The 27,803-nt window shown below is 39.1% G+C and overlaps 1 protein-coding gene across 6 annotated transcripts in view; it reads right to left on the bottom strand.

Annotated features, from left to right (window-relative positions):
* LOC105475542 (dynein cytoplasmic 1 intermediate chain 1) overlaps positions 1-27,803 on the bottom strand; it is a 319,181-nt gene that overhangs the window by 50,735 nt on the left and 240,643 nt on the right. For all 6 annotated transcript variants that reach the window (XM_011730892.3, XM_011730897.3, XM_011730894.3 and 3 more), the window contains 4 exons: positions 20,204-20,350; positions 15,786-15,899; positions 12,807-12,940; positions 9,135-9,279 (listed from right to left, as the gene is read on the bottom strand). In XM_011730892.3, coding sequence (XP_011729194.1) covers positions 9,135-9,279; positions 12,807-12,940; positions 15,786-15,899; positions 20,204-20,350 — 540 coding nt within the window. The remainder of the gene's footprint in view (positions 1-9,134; positions 9,280-12,806; positions 12,941-15,785; positions 15,900-20,203; positions 20,351-27,803) is intronic.

The raw sequence follows: 27,803 nt of genomic DNA, 5'->3' as shown, positions 1-27,803 counted from the left end.
CACCGTTAACAGATAACTGCCTCTGACTCCACCGAAGAAAGGGGGACCTTCTCTTCTTTCCTCCTTTCCCCTCCACTTCCATGTAGCTGAACCTGCCTGTAAGCCTTTTTTAAGTCTCACCAATATTCTGCCTCTTCTCCCTATCCTAAACCTGACATGGTCACTCGCAATCATCTTCCTCTGTTTTTTTCTTTTAATTTAATTTTTATTCCAATAGCTTTTGGAGTACAAGTCGCTTTTTGTTACATGGATGAATTGTATAGTGGTGAATTCTGTCCTCCATTTTTAAAACCATACACCTTCCATTGGCTCCTCTTCAGGCCGCAAATACACTCAGGTCTCTCAGAGAGTATAATAATAAAATCCTTTCTTGGCCTGGCTTTCCCTGCCAGTCGCCTCTCTATCTCCTTATGTTCACTGCCTCATGTCTGAAAGACTAGTCTATATTTTCTGTGTCTACTGTCTTCCCTTTTCACTCCACAACCACTCACAATCTGTCTCTAGTGCTCCACTAAAATTGTTCTCACTGAGGTCCACGTGACCCTCTTCTTGCCTTGCCATCTGTATATTTCTTGATATCTCTGGTGTTTAACAGCCTTTATCACATTCTTTAACGAGCATCCTGTTCTCACGCCTCAGCACCTGAAGCATTAGCAGCTCCAAGATTGCATTCATAGCCTCTTCAATATATGTTCTATTATACTTTTCACCTTTGGAATAAACGACTGATCACTGTCATATCTATATTTCTAATTCATCCTTTGCCCCTGAGCCTCAGTATTGCTGTCAACTGAATATTTGTGTCCCTCCAAAATTCCTATGTTGAAATTTGATCCCCACTGTGATAGTATTAAAAGGTGGGAACTTCAGGAGATGATTAGGTCATGAGGGCTCCACCCTCATGAATGGGATTAGTATCCTTATAAAGAGGCTTGAAGGAGCCTGTTTGCCCCTTCTTCCATGTGAGGATGCAAGAAGAAAGCACCATCTATGAGGCAGCGAGCACTCACCAGACACCAAATCTACTGGCACCTTGATCTTGGACATACCAGCCTCCAGAACTGTGAGCAATAAAGACTGTTGTTTATAAGTTACCCACTCTAAGATGCTTTGTTATAGAACCCTGAATGGACTAAGACAAGCATCTTCAATTACCTTGTGGGAATTTCCAGACACCTCAGTCTAAGCATGCCCAGACCGCTGATTTCCTACCTCTAACCCAAGCCCACTCCTCCCCTTGTATGTCCTGTCTCAGTCACTGGCACCACCATTCTTCACTCAGATGCTAACGGCAGAAATATCAGAATCATCACTGACTCCCCTCTCAAATCAGGTCTGCTGGTCACTGCATCTGATTGATTTTATTTCTCAGATTGGTGTTCCCCTCTAGAAGCTCACTGCCTAAATTCTGGCTCTCACCTCGTTGACCAAACTAGACTTACAACTGGCTTCTTGTCTCCAGGCTTAACACAATGGTATGGAAAAGAACACAGTCTTTGGGGTCACTCAAATCTGAATTTGAATTCCAGTTTCCCCAGTTATTCACTAAGCACATCAGGCAAGTTATTTAAGCTCTCTTGTGCCTATTTCCTCTTACATAAAATGCGATACTAATATCTACTCACAGGTTTATTGTGAGCATTTAAGGAACTAATGTATTTCAAATATTTAGCACAATGCCTAGTACACAGTATAACCTCGATAAATGTTGATCTTGGCTCCCCATACAAATTCATCTTCCATAGTATTCCAAAGCAAACTCCTTAAAATCAAATTTTGATTAATTCCCCCCTAAAATGACTTGCCATCACCTAGAAAATAAAAATAAATCAACACAATCAAGTATAGACCTATCTTTGCAGCCTCATTCCCTAAATGGATCCCAACCTTCCAGTCATTTGGATGAAAATGGCTGCTTGGACATTTGTTGACTCAGCTGCCTGGCCTGGTTCTGTGATTGCCAGGTAAACCACTCCAACAAAGTTTCTGCTCCAATGTGGTCTTCCCTGACAGTGGTTAATGATGAAACTTGGTGTGGCAGGGGGTGCTGTGGGAGTAAAGGGAGGGCAATGTAATGTGTTTTAATTCCCTCTCCCTTCATGCTAACCTCATTATGCTAGAATATGCAATGATTAGCATCCTCTTCTGAATCCTTAGCCCCTTTTATTCCATCTCCCCTTCCCATTCCCACTGGGATCTCAGAGCATTTTCTAGAAATCTCTATTAGCACTTATTTCACCTGAACAAATCACTCACTGCACTCTCCTTTCCTGATGTTTCCACAACTCCCCTGCCCCACATCTCTTATTCCATGATAAATGCCTTTGCCTCCACCCTCAGCTTTCTCATGGGAAACTACCTCTCCTGCCTGCCTCAATGGAATCCTAGCTCTGCCCTAACCTCACCACCTCTTCTGCCATCTCCTCAGGTAGAAGCTGTTCATTATCATGTATTCTATCTCAAGATAGTGAGAGGGTCAGCTTCTCACTTGCTCTCCAGTGCTATTTTACCCCTCCTTAGTCCTCCAGTAAAAAGTCCTATTTCTTTTAAGCTCAGGCCATCTGGCTGTACCATTCTCTACCTCTTTTGATGTCTCCTCCTAATTCACTGAGGACTTTGGTACTGTGATCACTGTTTCCTTTTCCATCCCAGTCTAGCTATTTTCTGGCCTGCTCCAAAGCCCACAGCACACCAGCACCTTGACCTTTTGTTTCTGTGACCTCCTCATTTGCAGTGAATTCCACCCTCACTAGACTTCAGCTATACACATGACCACATCCTTGACTTTTTAAAAAAATCACTTGGAACTATTTCTGTTGTGAAATGCTAAATCAAAACATCCCACATTCTAACAGTAATCTCTTATGTTACTAATTCTCTTATTCAATTACTTCCTTCATCCTTGTTCTTTGATCTGATAGGGGCATCCAATCCCTTGCTCCCTTTACTTTCTCCTGTCTGTTTTTATTTCCTTTCTGCTCCAGCCTAACATCCTTAGCCTATAACATCAGACACTTTCTTGTCCATATCTCCCAATTCCTTGCTCTATTTTCCCTCCATCGCACTGTGGTAAGGCTCCTGCCCCATATCCATCTAAGTCCCCTCATTCATGCCCATATTTCCACTGCTATCCTTTCTTGGAGGAAATTGGTCCTGAAGATTGAAGCTGCTAAAACATTCTGATTTCTGACCATAACTGGACCCACCACACTGACCAGAGTCCATCTTTCATTCCCCAATCAGCTCTTCCTATTATTCTCCTCTGTGATCAGCTGAAATCTGCTCCCTTCAGTAGCTCCACGTCCTACTCAGCAGAGTATTTAACCCCCCTACAGCATTAAGAAAATAGCGATCACAGGAGAGTTTGCTCTGCCTTCCTTCACTAAATCTACACACCGACACACACATGATCCCATCCTTACCTGCTCTTCTGTTACAACAGAAGAGATGTTGCTGCTCAGATTTAAAATTCACTTCCCTGCCCATGCTATGAATTCATTCACGGCAACCTTTTCATGGCCCTTTCTCTACCTTACACTTACAGATTTTCTACTCTCCTTCACTGGCTCTTCCACAGCAGCAACATCCCTGAGCTCTCTATAATCTCAAGAAAAAAAAAAAGCAAAGAAAACATCTTGATTTTAATGCTTTCCACTCATTCTTTAATGCATTGTAATTTTTGTCCCACCCTCAACAAACTCCAAAGACACTGCTTTTGCCATGGACACTAGTGGCTTCTGAGTTGCTAAATACAATGGACATATTCCCGTCCTGATGTTTCTTCTCTGAAGTATTTGCCATTATTACTAATTCCTTTTTCTGCCTTTTAAAGGTTCTTTATTAGAGAAAATTTTAAACATATTCAGACATAGGAGACTAATATCAATCATCCAGCTTCAATAATTAGCAATCATGACCAATGTTAGTCACCTACATTCACAAGCTCTCCCATTCCCAACTGCTTATTTTGAAGCAAATCACTAATATCATATAATTTCTTCTGTATTTCGATATGCATCCCTAAAAGGTAACACCATTTAAAGTGATCATAACAATTATTGGCTGGGCACGGTGGCTCATGCCTGTAATCCTAGAACTTTGGGAGGCCGAGGCGGGCGGATCATGAGGTCAGGAGTTCGAGACCAGCCTGACCAACATGGTGAAACTCCATCTCCACTAAAAATACAAAAATTAGCCAGTCGTGGTGGCAGGCACCTGTAATCCCAGCTACTCAGGAGGCTAAGGCAGGAGAATTGCTTGAACTAGAAGGTGGAGGTTGCAGTGAGCTGAGATGGTGCCACTGCACTCCAGTGTGGTCAAAAGAGAGAGCTCCATTTAAAAAAAAAAAATTACTAAAAATAGTACTTCATAAATATCATCAAATATACAGTTAGTATTTGCATTTCCCTGGTAGTCTTCTAAAGTTTTTCACCTGGTGCTCTTTTGAATCATGATCTATGTAAGATCCATATTTTAAGATCCACTGAAATGTCCCAAGTTTTGTTTTGTTCTGCTTTTTTAATACATTGTTTCCGCTTCCAATTTGCCCTTGAGGAAAAAGTTTTGGTTTTGTTGCAGAAACTAAATCAGTTGTCCTGTAGATATGCCAGCAGTTTGGGTTTGGCTGATTGCATCCCTGTGGTGTTATTTAATGTTTTGCATCTGTATCTTCTAAATTCAGAGATCTGGAGGATTGATAAGATTCAGATTCAACTTTGGGTGTCAGCCTACTTCAAAGGTGGTATTGTGTATTTCCATAATTATGAAAAAGGTTGTTTCTATTCTTACAATATTGTCAGCAATAATCATTGCCTAGATTATGGTATTTGCAAAATGGTGATTTTTCAAATTCTTTTCTCTTTCTTTCTTTCTTTCTTTCTTTCTTTCTTTCTTTCTTTCTTTCTTTCTTTCTTTCTTTCTTTCTCTTTCTCTCTCTCTCTTTCTTTCTTTCTTTCTTTCTCTCTCTCTCTCTCTCTTTCTTTCCCTTCCTTCCTTCCTTCCTTCCCTTCCTTCCTTCCCTTCCTTCCTTCCTTCCTTCCCCTTCCTTCCTTCCTTCCTTCCTTCCTTCCTTCCTTCCTTCCTTCCTTCCTTCCTTCCTTCCTTCCTTCCTTCCTTTCTTGAGATGGAGTCTTGCTCTGTCACCAGGTTGGAGTGCAGTGGCACGATCTCGGTTCACTACAACCTCCGACTCCCTGGTTCAAGTGATTCTCCTGCCTCAGCCTCCCAAGCCTCCCTAGTGGCTGAGATTATAGACACACCTCACCACGCCCAGCTAACTTTTGTATTTTTAGTAGAGACAAGTATTCACTATGTTGGGCAGGATGGTCTCGATCTCCTCCCAAAGTGCTGGGATTACAGGTGTGAGCCACAGTGCCCGGCCCATTTTTTATTCCTATATTAGCGGAAATGCTGTAAAGAAAATGTCCCCTCATCAATTATTTAGTAACCCTGAAATACAATTCATATAGAAAAGACAGACTAAATGTTTGATTCTTTCATTTACTCACTGGTGAGTTTGTTTACCTCGTATTCTCCATAGGTGGCCAATGAGGCTTTTTATTTGTTTGTTTTCTTCAGTATTGTTATCAACTCATGAATCTATTACTCTTATCAATGTTGTCAGGGCCAAAAGAAGCTTACTCAACTTGGCTTCCAAGTCCTTTGACAAAAACTTTGTAGTGTTTGGTAGCATTTTTGCTTGTTATAATAAAATAATCTCAGTTTATTTTATACATTTCCTGCTCCACACCTACAATCAGTAATTTCTTCTGGGATCCATGGTTTCCTTGAGTGGGAAACCAGTATTTGGGGAGCACATCCTGGGCATCAGGAAGGTCACTGCTATTGAACTGGTCACTGTTCCTAGATCTTTTTGTGCTCAGAGCAGTGAATATGTATTCTTTTATATTGAAAGATAATACATGCCATGAGTTCTTATACTTCCCACTCAGATTCAGGATTACTACAGAATTGTTACTTAACTGCACGAGTCTGTATCTCCTTCCAACCAAGCTGATAATCTCAGTTCTCAATGACACCAACATAGTAATTTAACTTATGTTATGATACAAATACAAAGGTCTCAGGATAACAGTAGAAATGTGACAACCAGCAATATGAGTACTAGAAGTAGTTTAGATCTTTTTTTTTTTTTTTTGGTAGTTTAAAAAAATTGTTAAAATATATCCCGGTTAGGAATGTGTACCAAACATACAGCGTTTTAAAGTCACTTCAAATCATTATTTAATGAATTTTGCTACCCATTTGAACCACATTAAGGTTGATTCATGTTACTTTAAATTTTTTAGGAATCAATTTTTAAATTTATTTCATTTTCTTTTATAACTATGTAAAATATTTACATGGTTCCGAAATCAAATGTGAAAATAAGGTATATTCAAATAAGCTAGCTATTATTTTTTTCTTTTAGCTTCCTGTCTTCCTGTAAGTAACTTTTGTGTTTATCCTTTCAACTTCTAAGTATATATTAATATAATTATAAACAATGATAATATACAATATACTATTTGCACTTCTCTCCACTTTGCTTTACTCGTTTAAAAACGTATCTTAGGGACCACTCCATCATAGTACATAGAAGTTTTCTTCATTTTTTCTTATACCTCAATAATATTACTCCCTTGGGTGGAGGTGCCGTACTTTTGATTCACCCAGCACTCTATTGATAGATATTTTGGAGTTGTATTCATTCTTTTGCTATTCAAGTAATCTTTCAATGAATGTCCTTCCGCATATGTCTTCTTTCTTATTTTTGCAGTATATCTTTGGCATAGATTCCCAGAAGTGGAAATTGTTCTGTTCAAACATGTATTATTTTTAGATACTGCTAAGTCCTCTTCCATAGTGTTGAGCCATTTTGCATTTCCAATGGCAATGTATGAGAATAGCTGGTTTATTTCGGCCTCATCACAGAGTGTGTTGCAAAACTTAGATTTTTGTCAATCTGATAGTTGAAAATATGTTTCTCAACTTGATTTTAATTTTAATTTCTCTTATAAATAAGGTTGTTATCTTTTCATATAGTTAAAAGCAAGTCCTCTTGACATGGTTTTTTCCATTAATACCCATGAAGCCGCAAAGAAAATTCTAATTTGTCTTCTATTTCCTGGGTTACTTTTTAACCTCCCTTTTCTAGTTCAATTTCTCCCGTTTATTTCCTAAGTATTGCTCTCCCTCCAGATTGCATGTTAGTGTTTCTTTTAAAATCCACTCCTGGGTCAGGTGTGTGGCTCATGCCTGTAATCCCAGCACTTTGGGAGGCCAAGGTGGGCACATCATTTGAGGTCAGGAGTTCGAGACCAGCCCGGCCAACATGGCAAAACCCCATCTCAACTAAAAACACAAAAATTAGCCAGGCGTGGTGGTGTGTGCTGTGGAATCCCAGCTACTAGGGAGCTTGAGGCAGGAGAAACACTTGAACCTGGGAGGCAGAGGCTGCAGTGAGCCAAGATAGTGCCACTGCACTCCAGCCTGGGTAACAGAGTGAGACCGTGTAAAAAAAAAAATACACTCACTTGTGAAGATCACTGCTATTCTAGTGCATACAGGCTGCTGGGAGGTCTCTCTCTTCTTCCGACTCACATATCAAACTGCCTAATGGAGCTCTTGAAATGAGATCTTGAATGCCCCTCCCGGGCACTTTTAGCTCAGCATGTGCAAAGCTCTTCCCCAGCATGTTCTTCCCCTGCTGTTCTCCAGTGCAGTGAATGCTACAACTCACCAGCTGCCCAGGTCATAAACCTAGGTTATCTGCTGATGACTCCCTCTCCTACCTTCCTTCTATCAAATCAATCACCAATTTCTGTGGCTTTTATCTCTTAAATGGTTCTCAAATTCATTTATTTCTCTCCATCTCAGACTACTGGTTTAAGTCAACGTTATTTCTTTCCTAGATTACTGCGCCTTCCTTCCAAGTGGTCTCTGCTTTTCTTCTTGCTCTCAAGCATGGACAGAATCACCTTTTATTTTATTTTATTTTGAGATGGAGTCTGGCTCTGTCGCCCAGGCTGGAACGCAGTGGCCCATCTCGGCTCACTGCAACCTCCGCCTCCCAGGTTCAAGCGATTTTCCTGCCTCAGCCTCCAGAGTAGCTGGGACTATGGACATGTGCCACCATACATGGCTAATTTTTGTATTTTTAGTAGAAATGGGGCTTTACCATGTTGGCCAGGCTGGTCTCAAATTTCTGACCTCAAGCGATCCACCAACCTTGGCCTCCCAAAATGCTGGGATTACAGATGTGAGCCACTGCTCCCGGCCAGAATTACCTTTTAAAATATAACATAGGGTCATTTGCCAGCTTAAAAACCTCCAACAGCTCACAATAAAAATAAACAACCAACCAACGAACCAAACAAAAAAAGAACCCAAGTCCCAAATCATATATTTCCATAGGTACATATGTAAGAAGAAAGTAGATACCACCAAGCTCCAGAACATAGACATGAAACTGATAAAAGTTTGCCTCTGGGGAGGGGACTGAGGTGCAGGCAGTGAAGGGATGTTGTGGATGGGGTTGGGGTTGGTAGAGAAGGACTGCAGCTTTATCATTATTTGAATTGTTTGAATTTTTTATAATTAGAATGTTTTCAAGTATTACCTACATGTTTAAAAATAAGTGAAATGGGCCAGGTGTGGTGGCTCACGCTTGTAATCCCAGCACTTTGGGAGGCCGAGGAGGGCAAGTCACAAGGTCAGGAGATCGAGACCATGGTGAAACCCTGTCTCTACTAAAAATACAAAAAAATTAGCCTGGCATGGTGGTGGACGCCTGTAGTCCCAGCTACTCAGGAGGCTGAGGCAGGAGAATGGCGTGAACCCGGGAGGCGAAGCATGTAGTGAGCCAAGATCGGGCCACTGCACTCCAGCCTGGGTGACAGAGTGAGACTCTGTCTCAAAAAAATAAATAAATAAAAATGAAAATAAATAAATAAAAATAAAAATAAATAAGTAAAATGGACTAGCTCTGAGGCAGACTGGCCTCACCAGAAGGTATATGAATTCCCAGTGCCAGGTTGCCTGGAAGAGGCTTTAGGGACAACTGTTTCCAGGGAATGAAAAACCATCTTCAGCCCTTATAATATATCTGAGAATTTCAGTCAAGATATTCTTACCTTTGTGGTCCACAGTTTGACAGTCCAGTCAAATGATGATGTGACAAACAGGTGAGAAAAGTCGATTGGGCCCACTGCCATGTGGCAGTTAATTCCTGTCACTGGCCCTTGGTGACCTTCAAAGACCTCACCAATACCTGCTTTGCTGTAGGAAAAGCACACATGAGCAGAATTCAAGTGACCTCTGAAAAGCAGTGATTGCTTAAAAAACAAAACAAAATAAAAAAAAAACCCTCAACTCTGCATGATTACTTCTCCATAATTTAGAACAACCACACACCATCAAAATGAAATCATTTTTACAGTTATCCTGAAAGAAATTGTTTGCAAATATGTTACCCTAGTTTTGATTATTTAAAAACAATGTTGGGCAATGTAATCTTTTTAAAATACAGAATTTAATATCAACATTTATTATTTAATTCCTTTTGCGGAATTCCTCAAAGCCTATCATTGTTGATGCAGTTATTTTAATGGAAACAAATACACTTCAGTCTCAGAAGCTTTTATATTTATAAGATTATTTTATTCTTGAGATAGCATTTTGCACATGGTCTGCTTTATCTTCTTTTGGGGAGCCTACTGACTATAAAACTCCATCTATCCTTGAAGAAACAATCATTTTTTTTTTTTTGAGGAAATTTCTTAAATTAAGTTAACATAGTTAAAAATGTAACACTTTGTGGAAACCCTTGTCACCACAAAATAATGCACATAATTTAAATATAATATGGAGAAAATAATGTTTTCTCTTTACTGAAAACAGAAGAGAGATTTACAAATCCTTTGTAAATTCCATATGGGCAGGTATCTTGTTTTTCTTCTTGCCAAGTGTCTGGCATATAGTAAGTGCTCAATATATTTGTTGAATAAGCTAGCTAATATAAAAACAGACAAACTTATGTCTCAGTCCTTTTTTAAGAGAGAAGCACGTTTGAGAAATAATGATAGACATTTAAAAAATTACACACCGACAAATATTGCTTATTTAACTAAGCTGGTATTATTTGCAGTCCTCTATTATCACTTAGTATTCTGCATGCAATCATATACAATTAGGAAGATGTGAGAAAACATACCACAAATATTTAAAATATTCATGTACACAAGTTTATAAATATGACAAATACGTAGGAATTGTAGAATCCTAATATTATGTCACTAAGAATAAAAATGAGTTCAGTTATTAAAACTTTTGGGCCTCTGGAGCACCAATAAATGTCAATGTGCTTAGCAAAATTTGGAATCATGAGCAAAGTGTGGCAGTGCGTGTTCCATGTAACAGGCACTCAAAAATTACGCCCAGTGAAACTGCTAACAGCAGTTCCACACATGATCATTTAAATTTGTTCTAATGAACCTGAGGAACTGATCTTTGAAGTGGCCCCTGTTGAGACTCCACTTGCTCTTAACAGCATCCTGAAAGGGTTTATAGGGTGCAAAATGAGGACCTTGTTTAATTTATGGAAGTGGATTTGCACCTTCTCTATGTTAGGTGAAAAATAACAATCCCCTGCTTCTCCTCCATTTAGAATGACTACAAAGCCAATGCCTGCTATGTTACAATTTTACTAAGGTCTGTATTTTCTATTTCAGATGGATGGACCAATGTAAAAGCAAAATTAAGCTTGTAAAAAGATTTGTGGTGTGTGCCACAGGGACCCTTCTTTTGAACCAAAGTGCATATTCTGATAGTGCTTAAAAAGTACAATAGCCACAGAACAAGAATGTTCATCATGTAAGATGTTATTCACTTTATAGCAATGAAAAAAATCTGGAAATTATCAATGAATGTATTCTATAGCCTTTGCAGATAATTAAGGACCTAGGTAAAACCATGGGTTAAGTCAACTGAACCTATGCCCTGTTGATTCTAATACACATATAGATAAAGCTGTGACTCCAGGTCTGGCCTATTATACTCTCTATGCCTCTAGTGCCACTTAAGACATTCTACTCATGCTCCAGATGTTTGTGTATTTATCTTTCCCACTGTCATCAGTTTTTTTGAAGAGAGAAACCAGGCTTACACGACGTCTGCAGGCCTTGTAGCACCTAACAATGCACTTTGCTCAAAGTAGGCATACAACAAATGTATTTATAAATGAATAATTTTATCAAATTTTTTTATGCTTTGATAAAGCTTTAATGTGTGGTTCTAGCCAGCTTTTATGAAGGAGGATCATTGGGAATGGACTGTGAGGCATATCTTCCTAAATCATGTTTGAATCATGTGAGGGGGCAAATACTGCTTGTTTCTATGTGCAGAACAGCAGGGACATCACAGCTTGTATAGTTTGAATGGAAAAAGTCACACAGCTGAGCCATGGATGCTTGTTATTTCTACAGATCACAGAAACACAGGGATATGAGCTTGGAACAATTTGTGGTTCTTCATTAAATCTTAATAGCCTGGGATGAGTGCAAGAGATGAAAAAAAATAAATACATGGAATAAGAACTACTAAATTAAAACAGAAATTAAGCACCGGTGTGAACATAGTGACCCTTTCAAAAGATGTGAGGTCAACTGTTAAGTTTTGCATGCAATTTTACAATCTAGTCCAAACTAGTGGATTCCACTTTATACTGACAACTCTCTCTTCCAGGGGCATTGTGAATCTCTCAGTTAAGGCAGAGTTCTTATCTATCACGTGGGAACTGCATGGCGGTTTGTGTGACTCACTCTGTTCTGATCCCTCTGACTGGGAGGAAGGGTTTTAAGGCAGTTCTCTAGATTGTATGGATTACATTATATATCATTTCTTTATCATTTCTTTATCCCCAATATATATTATTAGCTCCACACTTACTATGTCCTAGGTACTGTGCAGGAAATCAAAGATGAAATGGAAATAATGTAGTACAAGAAAAATGGCAGATGAATGAACTAAAATATGATTAATGCTATTGTAGAAACATTAAAAAAATATGAAATTGTCAACTTGACAGCCAATAGTCCTATCCCACTTATTCTACTTTAATTTTCTCCATAGCACTTATCATCCTAAACTATATATTTATTTGCTTATTAGTAGTTTACCCTCAACTAGAATATGAACTCTAGGTCTGTCTTGTTCTTTAATGTATCCTTTTGATGGTGCCTGGCACATGGTAGGTTCTTAGTAAATATTCCTTGGAAGAGTGAATGAATAAAATAAATGAAAATTCTATGGGACTTAAAAGTGGGAGTGGTTTTCTTTGCTCAAGAGTCAGGAAAGGTTTCACATGGAATGATCTCTGTGCTGACTCTTGAATGATGAGGAGGAATTAACAGGCCAAGAAGGGAGAAGTGCTAGACCTGGTAAAAGAAGTTGAGTATACAAACTCAATGAAGCAAGGAGGGATAAGAAATATTTGGGGATTGTTATCTCTGATGGGCACATGTCTAGACCCTGAAGGTATGCAGAGATGCTGGGAAGGTGCCAGTGGTCTCTTATGATATGCTCAGAAGCTTCAGTGGTTTTCCCTTAAGGCAGTGTGAACCACCATAGACTTATGAACAGCTAATGACCAGAGCAGATGTAGCTCTTTAAGATAATGAAGACTTGAAGTTGTGCTTTCCATTTTTTCAGAGATGTTTTCTCATAATGCAAGGTGGTTAAAATCCAGAATGTGATAACAGACTTTCGGAAATGAAGAACATATCATCAGTAAGGAAACAGAAAATCACCTTCCATGACGACAAGCCGTGTAGACTGTACCTTCCTCGCTGCCAACCACGAAGTTATTGACATCTCCTGTTGGGAAAGCCATTCCGGTAACAGCGACAGACTTGGACTTATTGTACACCAGCTCCATGCTCTCCTACCAAAACATGGTGTGGTTACATTTCCATCTGTCAACTCCTTGCCATGCCAAAGATAGCACGGAAAAATCATTTGGCTAAATCGTCTGTTTGCTTTTCACACAGCGTTACAAAAGACCCCGGCTGTGCCAGAAACCATGCTTTACTGCCCCTGACATTCATGCTTCTGTGGATCTCTGGTTTCAGGCCGGCTGGATTTCATCAGCATGTGCTGCTGCTTCTTAAGTCAGGCAGAGATGACAGGTGAGAATTTTGAAAGTAATGGTGCAGAAACTAAAGATAATACTGTAATGGTTACACTTGTCAGCTCCAGGCTTTAATAAAACACACAATACCCTTGTATTTACAAACATTTTCAAAATCAATTGTTCGTGAGAATACACATGTATTAATATCAGATGTACTAAGCACATTTGTCAAAGCAGGAGTATGTGTCCTCCATGGACTAAAACCAGAAAGTTGTCACTCAGGTCATAAAAACCAGATTTCAAGAGGGACTAGATTTCATGCAGGGCAGCCACTGGGTGAATAGGCTATAAGCCTGAAAAGAACAATATTTAAATATGTATTTAAAATAGCAAATGGAAGTCTTTCTTTTATATAATATGATTTTTTAATTGAGAATTAAAGATTCCTAATCTTAAAAGATATACTGCTGATTAAGTTTAATGACAGAAAAGAATAATCAATTATAACTAATATCCCTGAGTATTTCTGGCTATTTATATCAAATAGCCTATTTTGTGTGTCTCAAATAATTAAAAAAAAATCATTCTGAGGTATCATATCATTATAGTTGCTTGAGAGTTTAGTCTTTCTTGTGCAAATGGACGACCATTTAGGCCAAGGAGTCCATTAAATTGAAAGTGCAAGCTAACAGTCTAAGTAGCACAGACAAATTCTGATCCTGTGACGTGTTCAAAGTTTGTGATATCCATGCATAGGGAGCACATCAGCAACTGGGATAAGGGAGAGGATGCTGTGACTATGTCATACAGAAAACTGGATCATCCAGTGATCTGCTTCACCGCTAAAATTAGCAACAAGGAAGGAAAAGTCCCTTTACCCATTTGGGAGAGAGAAAAACCAGGACAACTGTTAGATGCCCCTATTCCTCCCTGCCATCCATGGAAACCATGTCATGAAATCTTCCATCTTTGTATAGACACAGGAGTCTGTAGCATGCTAAAACTAATACAAATAGACTTAGAACCAACATACGACTGGTTTTAACCTAAACAAATAGGTGTAATGAGCAAAATGGGCAATTAAAAATTCCTAAATAGAGGGTTTGCTCTTATGTCTGTTTATAATCTCCAGGCTTTTAAAAGAAAACAAAACATTGCTGAGAATTTTAAGACAAAGCCATAAAATACGAATCCCTCCAGGCCTCTACAATGTTAAAGATCAGCAAAAATAGAGGAACTTCAATTGTAAGCCACTTGTTAGCACTCTCTCTTTTTTCTTCCTAAAATTATTTTTAAAAACTTAGTATTCTTTACATCTGCATTTTGTGGAAACTTAAAGGAGGTTGGTTCTTCACAGTTTCCATATTTCCTTTTGTATATGTGTATGTGTGTGTGTTAATAAAATAATTATTATTTTTTGAAGAGACAAAGTCTCACTCTGTCACCCAGACTGGAGTGCAGTGGTGTGATAATAGTTCACTGCAACCTCAAACTCCTGGGCTCAAGCAATCCTCCTGCCTGACCCTCCCAAGGAACTTGGACTACAGACATATGCTACCACACCCAGCTAATTTTTTAAGTTTTGGTAGAAAAACTAAAGCTGTGTTGCCTAGGCTGGTCTTGAACTCCTAGGCTCAAATGATTCTCCCACCTCGGCCTCCCAAAGTGCCGGGATTACAAGTGTGAAGCACCGTGCCCTGTCTCCTTATGTACATTTTGAAACTTTAACTTCTTATAAAATTGTGTGACAGACATTCTAGGGTTTTTATCCTGGGAAAGAATACGGGAATGTTAACATTGAGAATTATCTCCTAGATATCGTTTTGCAGTTTTCTTCATGTTTCCTTACATTTTGGTCAAAGGCTACAATGACTTCTTCTCTGTTGTTTTTGGCTGCAGGATAGTGAATACTGTTTTTTCACACAAAGAAATATGGAAAAGTGTGTGTGTATGTGTTCATGTGTGTATGTGTATGTCTTGTGTGTTTGTCTACATACGCATATCTTGCAAGTTGCATTTAGTTGCCTCCCTTTGACAGTCTCTCCCACTTCTATTCCTTTGTTTGGTTCCCATTGTTGCAATCAGTATTGGTTTGCAGACTTGGGAACTTTTTCATTTTTGACTTCTCATTTACTGAGCAAGGAATGACAGGAGCCATACTAACAAACATTCCAGAGGTGAAAACAGATGGTTTGATAAATTCTTCATAGACACAGGCTGTTGTCTAGGCCACGGATGCAAGCAAGGGCTTGGATTTCTGTTTTGCTGGGTTACCTTCCCTCCAATGCAAGTACCCATAACGGATTGCTCTGCTGAGCTCCAACCTCGTTTGCATCTATTCAACAATGCTGTAGGGTAAGTACAATTCATACCATAGGTAACTTCCATAATTACTATGATTTAGAATGGATTATTTCATTTTCACTTGAAACTGACCTAAGGATTAATGTATTACAATAATTACATGATTTGTGGTAAAGGAAATGGGTTTTGGCTTCAAGAGAAGATTGCTGAAAGCAAGCCCTAGTCTTTCAAGTGCATCCATTGGTTTTAGCTCCTCTAGGATGTGAGGGTTTGGCTTTTAGGAACTATGTGCCATTAAGTAGGTATGTCTTTTAACCAGGATGGTGTTATGTGTAGGGAAAAACAAACCCACCTGTGGAGTTGAGAGCATGTCCAGGCTCCAGGAACACATTTTGCCATCAGTGGAGACAGTGATGAGGTTATGAGCATTCTGGGTCCCAACAACATTTACACAGTACACGGGATGCTGCAAAAACACAAACAAGGAGGATCAGACACAGATCCAAGAGGAAATGCTTACATTTGAGTGTCAAACACATTACTCTAAAACAAGGATTAAAGAGTGACATAATCCTATACTATAATACAAGCGTCAGGTCATTTGCTGCTTTTCATTTGAACCTGATTTCTTTCTAAAAGCTCTGGCAGCAACACATAATAGTGGAAATACTTACAAAGCTTCACCTTGTTCAGTCAGAGTGCAATGCAGTGGAACAGAAGGAAGCTAGAACAAATGAGGTTTGATGGGGCAGAGGCAATGCAGGGAAGTGAATTTGGATTACTTGAACAAGTCTCCACTGCATAGTTTGGCTTCTAAGCTCAACAAGAGTGATGGAAAAAGACAGTCTTCAAAAGGGTAGAACTACTGACTTTTGGAAGGAATATATGTTACTAAATCTGGAGTTTAATGTGTTATAGTCACAATGCCAAACACTTGTTAACATTCTTTATACAAAGTGGTTAATATTCATACCATTTTAATCTGGGGGAGAGATACTGGTGGTGAGATTATTGGCACAGTGTACCTAGTGAGATAAAATTAGCTTCTTTTATGTTACTACAAAATCTAGGATAATAATATATTTATTTTTCAAAATACCATTTGCAGTAGTATAGAGGCTTAGATTTGGCCAGGGCATTGAGAAAGGTCATGTATACATCCCGGGAACCATACACAAGATGCTATAACCCTCTGTCATACTCTTGTGGGTTATCCCACTCTGCAGAATTCTAAACGGTAGGGTAAAATCATTTGCAGCTGTGTATTAGACACTAAATGGAAGGTTACCATGAGCAGAACCTACAGCAATTTGGGTTAGATTTCAGGCAGTTCAGCCATCAGTGGCCAAACCACACTTACTTGGTGCTTCTTTGTGTAAATAGCTGACAGTATAAGTCTTACCCTTGATGAGTTACTGTCCATAATACCTAGCCACAACTACAATGAAACAATATTTAATATTGGAAAGTTGATATTGTGTAAAGGATGGTTCCCAAACTATTATTATCATATAAACTGCTGGTCAGAAGGAGTGGTAATAATCATCTAACGTAGCTACTCATCTGCCTCAACCAAGAGGTCGTTCAAACTCTGCTTAAACACCTTCCTTAAAGGGCAGCCAATTTTCACAGTATCCTGGGGGAATTTTTTTTTCCACTAATGGGGATAAAGAAAGTTTAAGGAGATACTTTCAGTGCATTGCCCTCTGGGACCAAACTAATCAAGTCAAAACAGTACAACTTTTTGAATATTTATAGACAGTTGTTCCCTATTACTCCTCTCCCTGCCAAATCTTTTCTTATCCAGACTGTCACTAATTCCCTCATCTGTTCCTTGGGTACCTGGTTTTCAAAACCTTCCCTATCTTGGTGAATCTCTTTTGAAAATGCTGTATTTTGTCTGAGTTCCTCTTTCAGTGAGGTTCTGAGAATCAAACAGAACTGTCTACCTATAATCTGACCAGCAGAATATAGAAATCTGGGTAGCATTGAATTATCACTTTTCATGTGATAAAAAAATATGCCTGCATTTAATGCATGCTAAGATTACATCTGCTTTTTTGACAATTATATTACCTATTTCCCCTATGCCGATGGATAGTCAGCTAAGTCCCTATGTCTTTCACACCATGTCCCTACTGAAACTTCCAAATGAATCAGCCTCAGTGGATCTGCACAGTGGTAAGTACAGCAGAGATCTGAAGCTAAATGTTATCCCAATCAATTCTCTAAGTATCAGGAGGGCTGATTGGTTGTGGGATTGTAGGCAATGCTCTTTCCCAAGTCTCTGGTGCATGCAGAGCCCGAGGCGGTGTATTATCAAGACCAGAGCCACATAGCATGCTAACCTCTGTGTGGAAATCCAATGGAAGATTGGATGTAACAAATTTTCACCTGAAAATGGTATAGACTTAGTAAAACTGAAGAATGGGAAGGCAGGGTCCAAATACTGTTATGAAACTGAAATCCATCTTGTTTTTCAACAAGAGTCCAGTGGGGCTTCTTTGATAACCACTGAGCATCAACGCAAATCATTAAACACTAACAGATTAAGACTCAGAAAGGTCCAGCAGAGAAAGAAAGCAAGTCTAGAAGAATAATAGAGCCAGGTGCCCGGAGAAAGAGCGTGTGTGGCAGCCCCTCCCAGGCTTTAATCAGCAGTACTGGCCTGTGCTTCCATGAGTAATAAAACTCAGTTTAAAAGAAAAAAGAGGTGTAATGAAACCAAAACAGAAGCAGACACTGGCGCATGCTTACACACACACACACACACACACACACAACTCTACCATTAAGGAAGAAAAAAGCTACAGTACACCTAATTTTTCCAGTATAGATGCCAGATTGTTTTTATTTATTTTGGAAATAAACTTACTGTGCGCCTGAAGGATTTTGTTTTACTTATGATTTCCTGTTGTCCCATATGCATATGTGTGGTGGGTGTGAAAGGAAATTAGTGAGTAATCTGTGTTGGGCCTCTTTTTCCTTTTTGATCCTGGTACCAATCAGCCAGCCAATAGTGAAAGTTGAAAGACAGTCACAAAATTAACTGCTCACTTTTAGCTATAGATTAGAAAAAACAAACAAACAAACAAAAAACCCCAAAATAACAACAACAACAAAAACACACAGCAAAAGAGAAAGGTGGACAAGTTTTGTTTCTTTTTTTTTCTTTTTTCTTTTTTTTAAGAGGAAATCTCCCTCTGTCACCCAGCCTGCAGTGCAGTGGTACAATCTTGGCTCACTGCCACCTCTGCCTCCCGGTTTCAAGCGATTCTTATGCCTCAGCCTCCCAAGAGGCAGGGATTACAGGCGTGCACCACCACACCCAGCTACTTTTTGTATTTTTAGTAGAGACAGTGTTTCTCCATGTTGGCCAGCCTGATCTCGAACCCCTGGCCTCAAATCTCGGCCTCCCAAAATGCTGGCAGTAGAGGTGTGAGCCACCATGCCTGGCTTATTTTATTTTCCAATGGAAATAACATCAGTAAGTTTGATAATAATAGTATTTTAGTTGTGATGATCACACTCTAAGTTACTTGCAAAAGAAATGTTAATTCTTTGGAAGAGTTCCTGGGTTTGAATTTTCCCCAAAACCTTACTGCTAAATGTTTTAACATTTGGATTTACAACTTTGGAAATTTCAGAAGGTACGTTCAGAAACACACCAGCCATCCAAACAGGGCCAAGACATGGTTTCACAGTACTTTGCCAAACACCTGCATCAAGCCCACCTTCTCCTGGGCCACAATTTTCTGTTATTAGTTGGGGGAAATGAGGTAGGCAAGAGCAATTTCCCAAGATTCCCAAGAACTAGTTTCACATGCATGTGTCTTTGGCCCCAGTCAATCAGAATTGGGGCTGACTTGGTATTTGTCATTTCCCATTGATAATCTTACAAGAGTGGGAGAATTTTCCTCCTCATGGACTTAGCTAAACAGCTGGCAGTCCTTTTTCATGCCAGAGTGCTTTTGAGGCCAGCATATGAAACAAATGCAGCAAGCGCATTAAGGAAATTGAAAACAAGAGTAGAGCTGTATCCTTGGGCATAATTTGGGCATTTCAGAGAAAGAACATCAGTTACCCTGAGTGTCAAGGTAGCAAGGATTGATGGAGACACGCCTGTCTTCTCATTCCTCTGAACAATTGCTGTACACACCTGTCATTCTCTTAAAGGAAATGACAGAGTAGTTGTCTTATGAACACTTATACTGAACCTCTTCTACTAAATTATGGGTAATGGTTTTGAGATGTTGACTTTTAACCCCAAGGATTATATTGTCACTGTAGACTTTATGTTGAGACTTACACTACACATTCCAGAATTTAAAGTCAAAGTACTCGCTCAAATCACAAATGGAAAAGGCCTGTTGGCAAAAGTCCTGTATATCATCCCTTGACGTGAAATCCTTACTCTTCAGGATCTATTTGAAAATACATGTTTCCACCTTATAATGTAAATGCCTAGGGTTTCTTTGGGAAAACAATTCCACAGATGCCTCGTCCAAGGTTTCTCTTCACTGGTGGCCTTTGGGAGAGCCAAGAAGATCCTCCCTACATCCTAACACATGTACGTTATTAAGAGACATACCTAAAGCCAGTGATTCCTTCATCTACTTTTCACTTAACTTTTAGTTGGTCAGGATTCAATCATAATAAAGTAGCTCCTCCCAACTTGGCATTACTGAAAACATCCATACTTTTTGAGTAGAGTTATTTTCTCTTTCAAGGCCTGGTGGCTCATAGGGATATGGCAAAAATTTGCATTACCGTGTGTGCAGCAGCTGATAAGGGTGTCCGCTGCACCGGAGTCCTTCGATGACTGCGATTGTCCCAGAGAACAATCTGGCCCGAGTAAGTCCCACCAACCACCAAGTTAGGATGGAAACGGGCAAAGCAGACTGACATCACAGAGGACTGTCAGGGAAAAGGAGAGAGAAAGAGATGCACTGTGAAATGGTTGTAGATGGCTTGTTTCTTCCTGAAAACAGTTCATTACATAAACTCAATACATCCTGGAAAACAAAAAGCAATTTAAAGCTGGGATTGTAAAAGTGCATAGTTACTAAGAAATTTTGTACATAGGCACGGGACTTTCTTGGAGAGGCAGACCAGTGGTTACTCCTTGCAATCTGAAATTTTAAGTCCTGTCCATTTTATTAAATAGGCATAAAACCTATCTTAAGTACATCATTGTTTTGTGGTCTGTAAAGCTTGCTTTATGGACATTTCCCATTTGTCACATAAAATTGCAACAGAACTAATATTAATTCTCCACTAAAACCTTTACGAAGCAATTTTTTACTTTGAGAGCATGGCCACGTCAAATTACACAATTTGCAGTGTTGGTAAAGGCAGAGTCATTCTAGCTTCAAGGGCTTTAAGATGAGGTCTTCGTTTTGTTTTTGCCTTAATGTAGACTTCCAGGAAGTATACTGACCTCAGACTGATCCAACCGACTCCTCCCAAAATTCCCTCACCTTCCATGGGCATTCTTCCTGACCTTAATTCTGCCCACTGCAGAAAATTCTGAATGTTATTCCTTGCCTATTTTAACAAACAACCAGAAATGGATTTCAGTCCAGCTCTCCCATGGTCTGTCATAGTCTGTCACAAATGTGGTTTCTGAAGCCCCACAAAAGACTACTGGGCACTACATTTTGTAGGAAATTACTTAGCTGACATAGAACCATAATGCACTTAAAGTCAGACAAGTTACTGTTCCACATCTGCTAAGTCCATTTTGATTCCTACAGTACTTTTCATATTTGCATTTATAAGCTAAAGTAATTGTTTTTAGTCAATACATTTCATGCCTTAATTAAATTAAACGAAGTCACTGAGAACTTACCATGTGTAAAGAAGGCATTTTACCAGGAATGGTAGGAATAAAAGGGTGGTCATTGCCCTCAGCAAATTTGTGCTCTGGGAAAGGGAACTAAAAAACATGGATGCAGATGAACAGATGGGCTACTAGTCCATACGGTGCCTTTGTGGAAAACAGAAAAAGATATCCTCTGCAGAAACACAGTCGTATGGGCAGGTGCACGCCTTGGCAAATGGAGAGTAAGAGGATTTTCATCCCCACGTGTCCCTTTGGCTTGACGTTCTTGTGCAGAGCACAACGTGCACACCCAAGTAGCAGCCTTGAATGTGATACACGCTATGACTAAATTGTAGGAGCATGTGGAGTGTGTGTGTGTGTCTCTGTGTGTGAGGGGGATAGATGGAAGGAGAAGATTTGTTTTAGTTAGGGAGGGGGAGAGGAGGCTGGAAACGGTGAGACGGTTGGAAAGACCTCATGGAAGAGGATGAATCACACCTTGAAGTATACATGGAACATTCAAAGACTGGAGAGAAGCAACAGGCATTCCTGAAGGATAGAATAATGAAGGAAAAGGACTAGAGGCAGCAAAACGAGACTTGTGAGCAGCTCATAGTCTGTTTTGACTGGGAGGGGACTTGCATGGAAGAATCAAATCATAAGAAGTGTGGCTAAGAGATTGCCTGGGCTAGAGAGCAGAAAGCCTTGAATGAGATTATTTGGAATTTTTTCTGTGGACAATGGTGAGAAATCACAACTTTTGGAGCAAATGAGTAAGAGGATCCAAGGTCATAACTGATACACCAGCAAAGTAGTAACAAAAAAACCCCAAACAAAAACCTAAGACCTCTTTTTGACTAGTAAACTAAACATCTATTAAAATAAAACAGAACAAGACAAAAAACAAGAAACCAAACCCAGATCTCCTATCAGCCTAAGGCTTCCTAGTTAGAAACAGCCTCAGATACTCTGAGGGAGAATAAAGAATGTAGACTATTTTTCAATGTCATGTTTCCCTACTTTGAATGATTTTCAGTTTCAATTCCTTGAACATGATTCAATGGAGAACACGCTCATGCCCCAATCTGGTTTTCATAAAGTTCAAGAATAACTCTCAATAATGATACTGAATTAAAGAAAAAGAAAATAATGCTGGTCAGCTTCTTGTCTTACACATCCCACAGAAATGATTCTTAGCTTTCAATTGATGAAATTCTTATGTTGCTGGAGCTATGTTGGAAACTTTTTTTTAAAGCTTCAGAAAGATTTAAAATTATCCAGGTGGTATCAACAATTGAATTTACCAAAGCTCAAATCAATATGGATAAAGGAATGTCATTCAATTTTTAAAATGCAGAATTCAACCACTTGATTGCTTCTGTGTTTCAGCTAAATCCCAGCAAATATCCCTCCCAAGCTTGTACTGTTTGTTGAGACTAAACCAGAGGAAAACCAACGGTGCAGGTATTTCTATAAAACTGAAACACATAGTTGGCAATCAACTAGAACCCAACCCCATAGGGTGGCAACTCCAAAACCTACTTGTCCATTCATTAATTTGGTCATTCTTCATTCAATCATTCATCCAACACTTACTACCAACAAAGGACTACTAAACCATTTCAAAAAATTTTAAATATCACAAAAGCCCCCAATCTCAAATTCAGAGTTTTATTTAAATTTGATAAAAAGTGAAGTTAATGCTAAAAAAGAGTAACACCAGCTTGCAGCACCAGAGTTCTGCCTCCAGAGTCTACTTTGTTTCGCTGAAAACCTATTTTATATATCCATGAGGAAAAAGAGTAGACTTTTTTTTTCATTTTCTATTTGGAAGATGAGGTATAGTTATGTTCATCAATTTCACTTATATCTTAAGCTCAACACATTAATTATAATATATGTTATATGTACTACATGACATATATGTTAAAATATATACAGATATGTTTACATATCTATTCTGTGTTCAACACAGGTATCCAGGGTATACCACACTACGCACCAACGCTATTACCTGATAGTGTTTTACTATCAGGTAAAAACACTAGGATAGTAAGATCTCAATGACCTAGATGTAAACTTGAGAATTCAGTCATTTCACAAGATATCTTTACATACCCTGATGTTTGATGTAATGGTGGCCAACATTTGGATGAGTGAGTTAATTTTTTATTTTTCATCCAAAAGTTTCCTTGCTTTGTTATTCTATAAGAATATATGTGTATAGATATTTTTATAGTCTTACCTACAGTTTGGACAATGAGAGCTCCTCTTTTAATTTGGAAAGTCTACATCAACAATCCTCAGAGTAAAAGATCTCAGAAATCTTTTACTGTTGCAACCCCTTGCTGTTACCACAGTTACCTATGTAGTCATTGCTGTTGCTGCTAATTGTCATAGAATTTACTGACTGTCAGTAAAAAGAGCAAATGATATCATCCTGTCAACTACCTTTATTTGGTTAAAAGTAAAAAAGCATTTCAGAAAAATTGGTTGACACTACTAAAAAATGTGGGGATTTTTGTCCTACATTTTTAACAGTACATTTTTCTGGAGATAAAATCTAAAAAATCATTATTAGTAACACCATTGTTATTTTTAAAAATTTCATTACTTCCCTATGCAGTTGAAATTTTACATTAAGTTATTCAGTGTTATAATAAAGCATTATTAAACTAAGACTAACAAAATGCAGACAAACAAAATTAACTGAAAACAAGAAGTTTCCTAGCCTTGTTATTCTATAAGAATATATATGTGTATAGATATTTTTATAGTTTTAACTATTTCCTATTCTGTTTTATTCCTTAAAATGTTAATGCCTTAGAATTACTTTGGAAAATAACATATGGCCTTTAAAAATTCAAATCAAGCTGGGTGCAGAGGCTCACACCTATAATCTCAGAACTTTGGGAGGCCAAGGTAGGAGGATTGCTTGAGCCTAGGAGTTTGAGACCAGCATGGGCAACATGGTGAAACCCCATCTCTATAAAATACTTAAAAAAGAAAAATCAATCAAGTAGTTTATGTGAGTGGAAAATAATTATAAAGTTGGTGAGGATTTTTCGATAATGTTAACTAATCAAAGTAATCTTTCCTGACGCTACAGTTGAACTCCATTTTCACAAGGCTATTGATTTCATTGATGTGGCCATATTGTTGGTCAAATCAGGGGCTCAGAAATATGATGAGGTCATATGTAACAAGCTTAATGAAAAGCTGGTAAGACTGACTGTCAATATTCCAACACATATAACACAAAGACAGTGTTATATCAGGAACCACAATTTCTAAGAGGGCAAGCATCACATTTTGATTATTTGCACAATATGTTCCTCCCAAGTTCGGACAAGCAAAGTTTTGAGACTATATTTTGAAGACCAAGCCAACTCTATTGACAGTTTCCAAAGTTTTTAGCAGATGCCTTAGACGAAAGGGTTGGTTTTTTTTTTTTTGGAGATGGAGTCTCGTTCTGTTGCCCAGGCTGGAGTGCAGTGGCCAGATCTCAGCTCACTGCAAGCTCCGCCTCCCGGGTTTACGCCATTCTCCTGCCTCAGCCTCCCAAGTAGCTGGGACTACAGGCACCCGCCACGTCGCCTGGCTAGCTTTTTGTATTGTTTTTTTAGTAGAGACGGGGTTTCACTGTGTTAGCCAGGATGGTCTCGATCTCCTGACCTCGTGATCTGCCCATCTCGGCCTCCCAAAGTGCTGGGATTACAGGCTTGAGCCACCGCACCCAGCCAAGGGTTTGTTTTTTAATCCTGAGCAGATGGCCCAGTTACTGGCCGCCTCTGCAAAGACAGACCACCTCCTTATCCATATAGCCACATGTTCACTTGCACATGAGCTGACCCACTAAACAGAGTTCCACCTCTTCATCATCTATTTAAAGACAAGTCAGTTTAGTTTACACCATTCACAGGGAATTCCACAGAGATGAGGGTGAGATTCAGCTTGGAATGTCTCCCTTCACTCACCGCACACCATCACTACATTCAATTCAAGTTAGCCCAGACCCGTCTTTAAGTGGCTGTGGAGGCTGTTTTCTATTTTGTAGAGCTAATCCAGGCCAGCTTAGAGATGGTACTTCCCCTTAACCACAGACCCAGATGCCCAGGGTGAACAACCTTTGGTCATTCCTGGCTGGGAAGCTTACCCTCTGGGCTCCCATTTGATCTGGTTGCCTCTGACCTTCCGTGCATGGCACTCTGCCCACTCCACAGCCATCATGCCTGGGTGGGAGAAATAGGGGTTCTGCTTTCAAAAAGCATCTCCTATTTCAAGTACCATCTCTTCTGGGGAGACGATAGTCCTCAGGGAGGGACTGGTCATATTGTTGCCATATGCTGTTTAATGGTGGCTGATGTTTTATTTGCCTAAAAACAAATGCTTCACTGTCAGAGGGCTTTGAGGCAGACACATCAGATGCTTCTAGCTACTAGTGAACTAGTATGTATTTCTGCCAGTACCTAAAAAACCCACAAAGATATTTCTTTTGTTAATGGAAAAGCGTATTTGGAGAAGACTGCTGTTGAAAACCCCTCCTATAGGCAATCATGTAGCACCAGGCATTTGGCAACATGGAAGGTGTGAAGCTGATCAAGACGACATGAGTCATGGGTCAGGCACTTAACTTTAATTGAGATGAAGGGAAAGGGTCTTTTTTCTTTATATTATTATTATTATTATTATTATTATTATTATTGTTGTTGTTGTTGAGACAAGGTCTCACTCTGTAACCCAGGCTGGAATACAATGGCACAGTCACAGCTCACTGCAGCCTTGATCTCCTGGGCTCAAGGGATCCTCCTGCCTCAGCCTCCTGAGTAGCTGGGATTACAGGCACATGAAACTACACCAAAGTAATTTTTAATTTTTTTTTTTTTTGTAGCGATGTAGCTATGTTGCCATGGCTGGTCTCAAACTCCTGGGTTCAAGCAATCCTCCTGCCTCAACCTCCCGAAGTGCTGGGATTACAGGTATGAGCCAACATATCCAGCCTCTTTTTTCTTCTAAAACTATCCCTTCCTCTCTCTAAGTCTCTGTCCTGGGGTGCACAGGCTACTCTTCTAAATTCCAAGAGGAGTAAGCATCTACCAAAAGTTATCACCCCATTAATGTGGGGATGCCCAGGAGCAAAGATTGAGTTAGTTACCTGCTCCTTCTTGACACTGTTTATACTAAGAAATAAAAAGCAGCTGATTCTAAAATTTGATTTCCCATAGATTAGAAATCTTGATAACCTTTCTTAGAATTCCTTGGAATTTTCATGCCTTTCAGTATTTAGACCCTATCATGTGCCTTGTCCTGGTTTTTATGCTGAGAATACAAAGGTGGTATGCAAACCACAAATAACATACCATTTCACATCCACTAGGTTGACTATAATTTTTTTAAAATGGAAGTAAGTGTTGGTGACAATGTGGAGAGATTGGAACACTCATTACAATGCTTGTGGGAATGAACAATGGTGCAGCCACTCTGGAGAATTGTCTGGCAGTTCCCCAAAACATTAAATATAGAATTATCATATGTCCCACCAATTCCACTCCTAGGTATATACCCAAGATAATTGAAAAAATATGTCTTCACAAAAGCTTGTACACTAATGTCCACAGCGGCATTACTCATAATAGTTAAAAAGTGGAAACAACTCAAATGTCCCTCAACTGAGGAATGAATAAACGAAATGTGGTAAATCCATACAATGGAATGTTTGGCAATGAAAAGAATAAAGTACTGATGCATGCTATAGCATGGATGAACCTTGAAGTCATAACACTAACTGAAATAACTCATAAAAGGCCACTTATTATATGATTCCATTTACATAAAATGTCCAGAATATGCAAATCCATAGAGTTAGAAAGCAGAGTCGTGGTTGCCTAGGGCTGGGCTTGGAAGGAATGAGGTATGACTACTAAGTACGGGGTTTCTTTATGTGATGATAAAAATGTTCTGGAATCAGACAATGCTAATTGTCCAACTTTGTGAATATACTAAAAAAACACAAAACTGTATGCTTTAAAAGGGTAAACTTGTGGTTTGTAAAATATATCTTAATTGTTAAAAGCGTGCAGACATATTTCTGACCTCATGAAATTTACCAACTTTATTTGTTATCTTCAAGACAACTGTGTCTGGACTGCTTGAATCCTCCTTTCCTCAAACAATTATTTTTCCCTCTTCCCTTCTTTCTGAGCATCATCTTCAGTTTCTACTCCCTGAGAGGCAGGGAGGTAGAAAGGGAGGACTGGCTGACCCAGAGTCCCAAGAACTGACTTTCTGCTCTGAAACCCTAGTAGCTGTGTGAATCCTTTAAGCCCTAAGTTTGTTGGCATATTTGAGGGACATTTTTCAAATTATCTATTTTCTAAAATTGTGGTGAAATATTCATAACATAAAATTTGTTACCATCCTAACCATTTTCAAGTGTATGGTTCAGTGACATTAAACACGTTCACGTTGTTGTGCAACCATCACCATCATCCATCTCCAGAACCTTTTGATCTTCTCCAATTGAAACTTGGTACCCTTTAAACACTA

Source organism: Macaca nemestrina, chromosome 4, assembly GCF_043159975.1.
Source record: "Macaca nemestrina isolate mMacNem1 chromosome 4, mMacNem.hap1, whole genome shotgun sequence".
Taxonomy (NCBI): Eukaryota; Metazoa; Chordata; class Mammalia; order Primates; family Cercopithecidae; genus Macaca; species Macaca nemestrina.
This window is presented reverse-complemented; position numbering and strand designations above follow the sequence as displayed.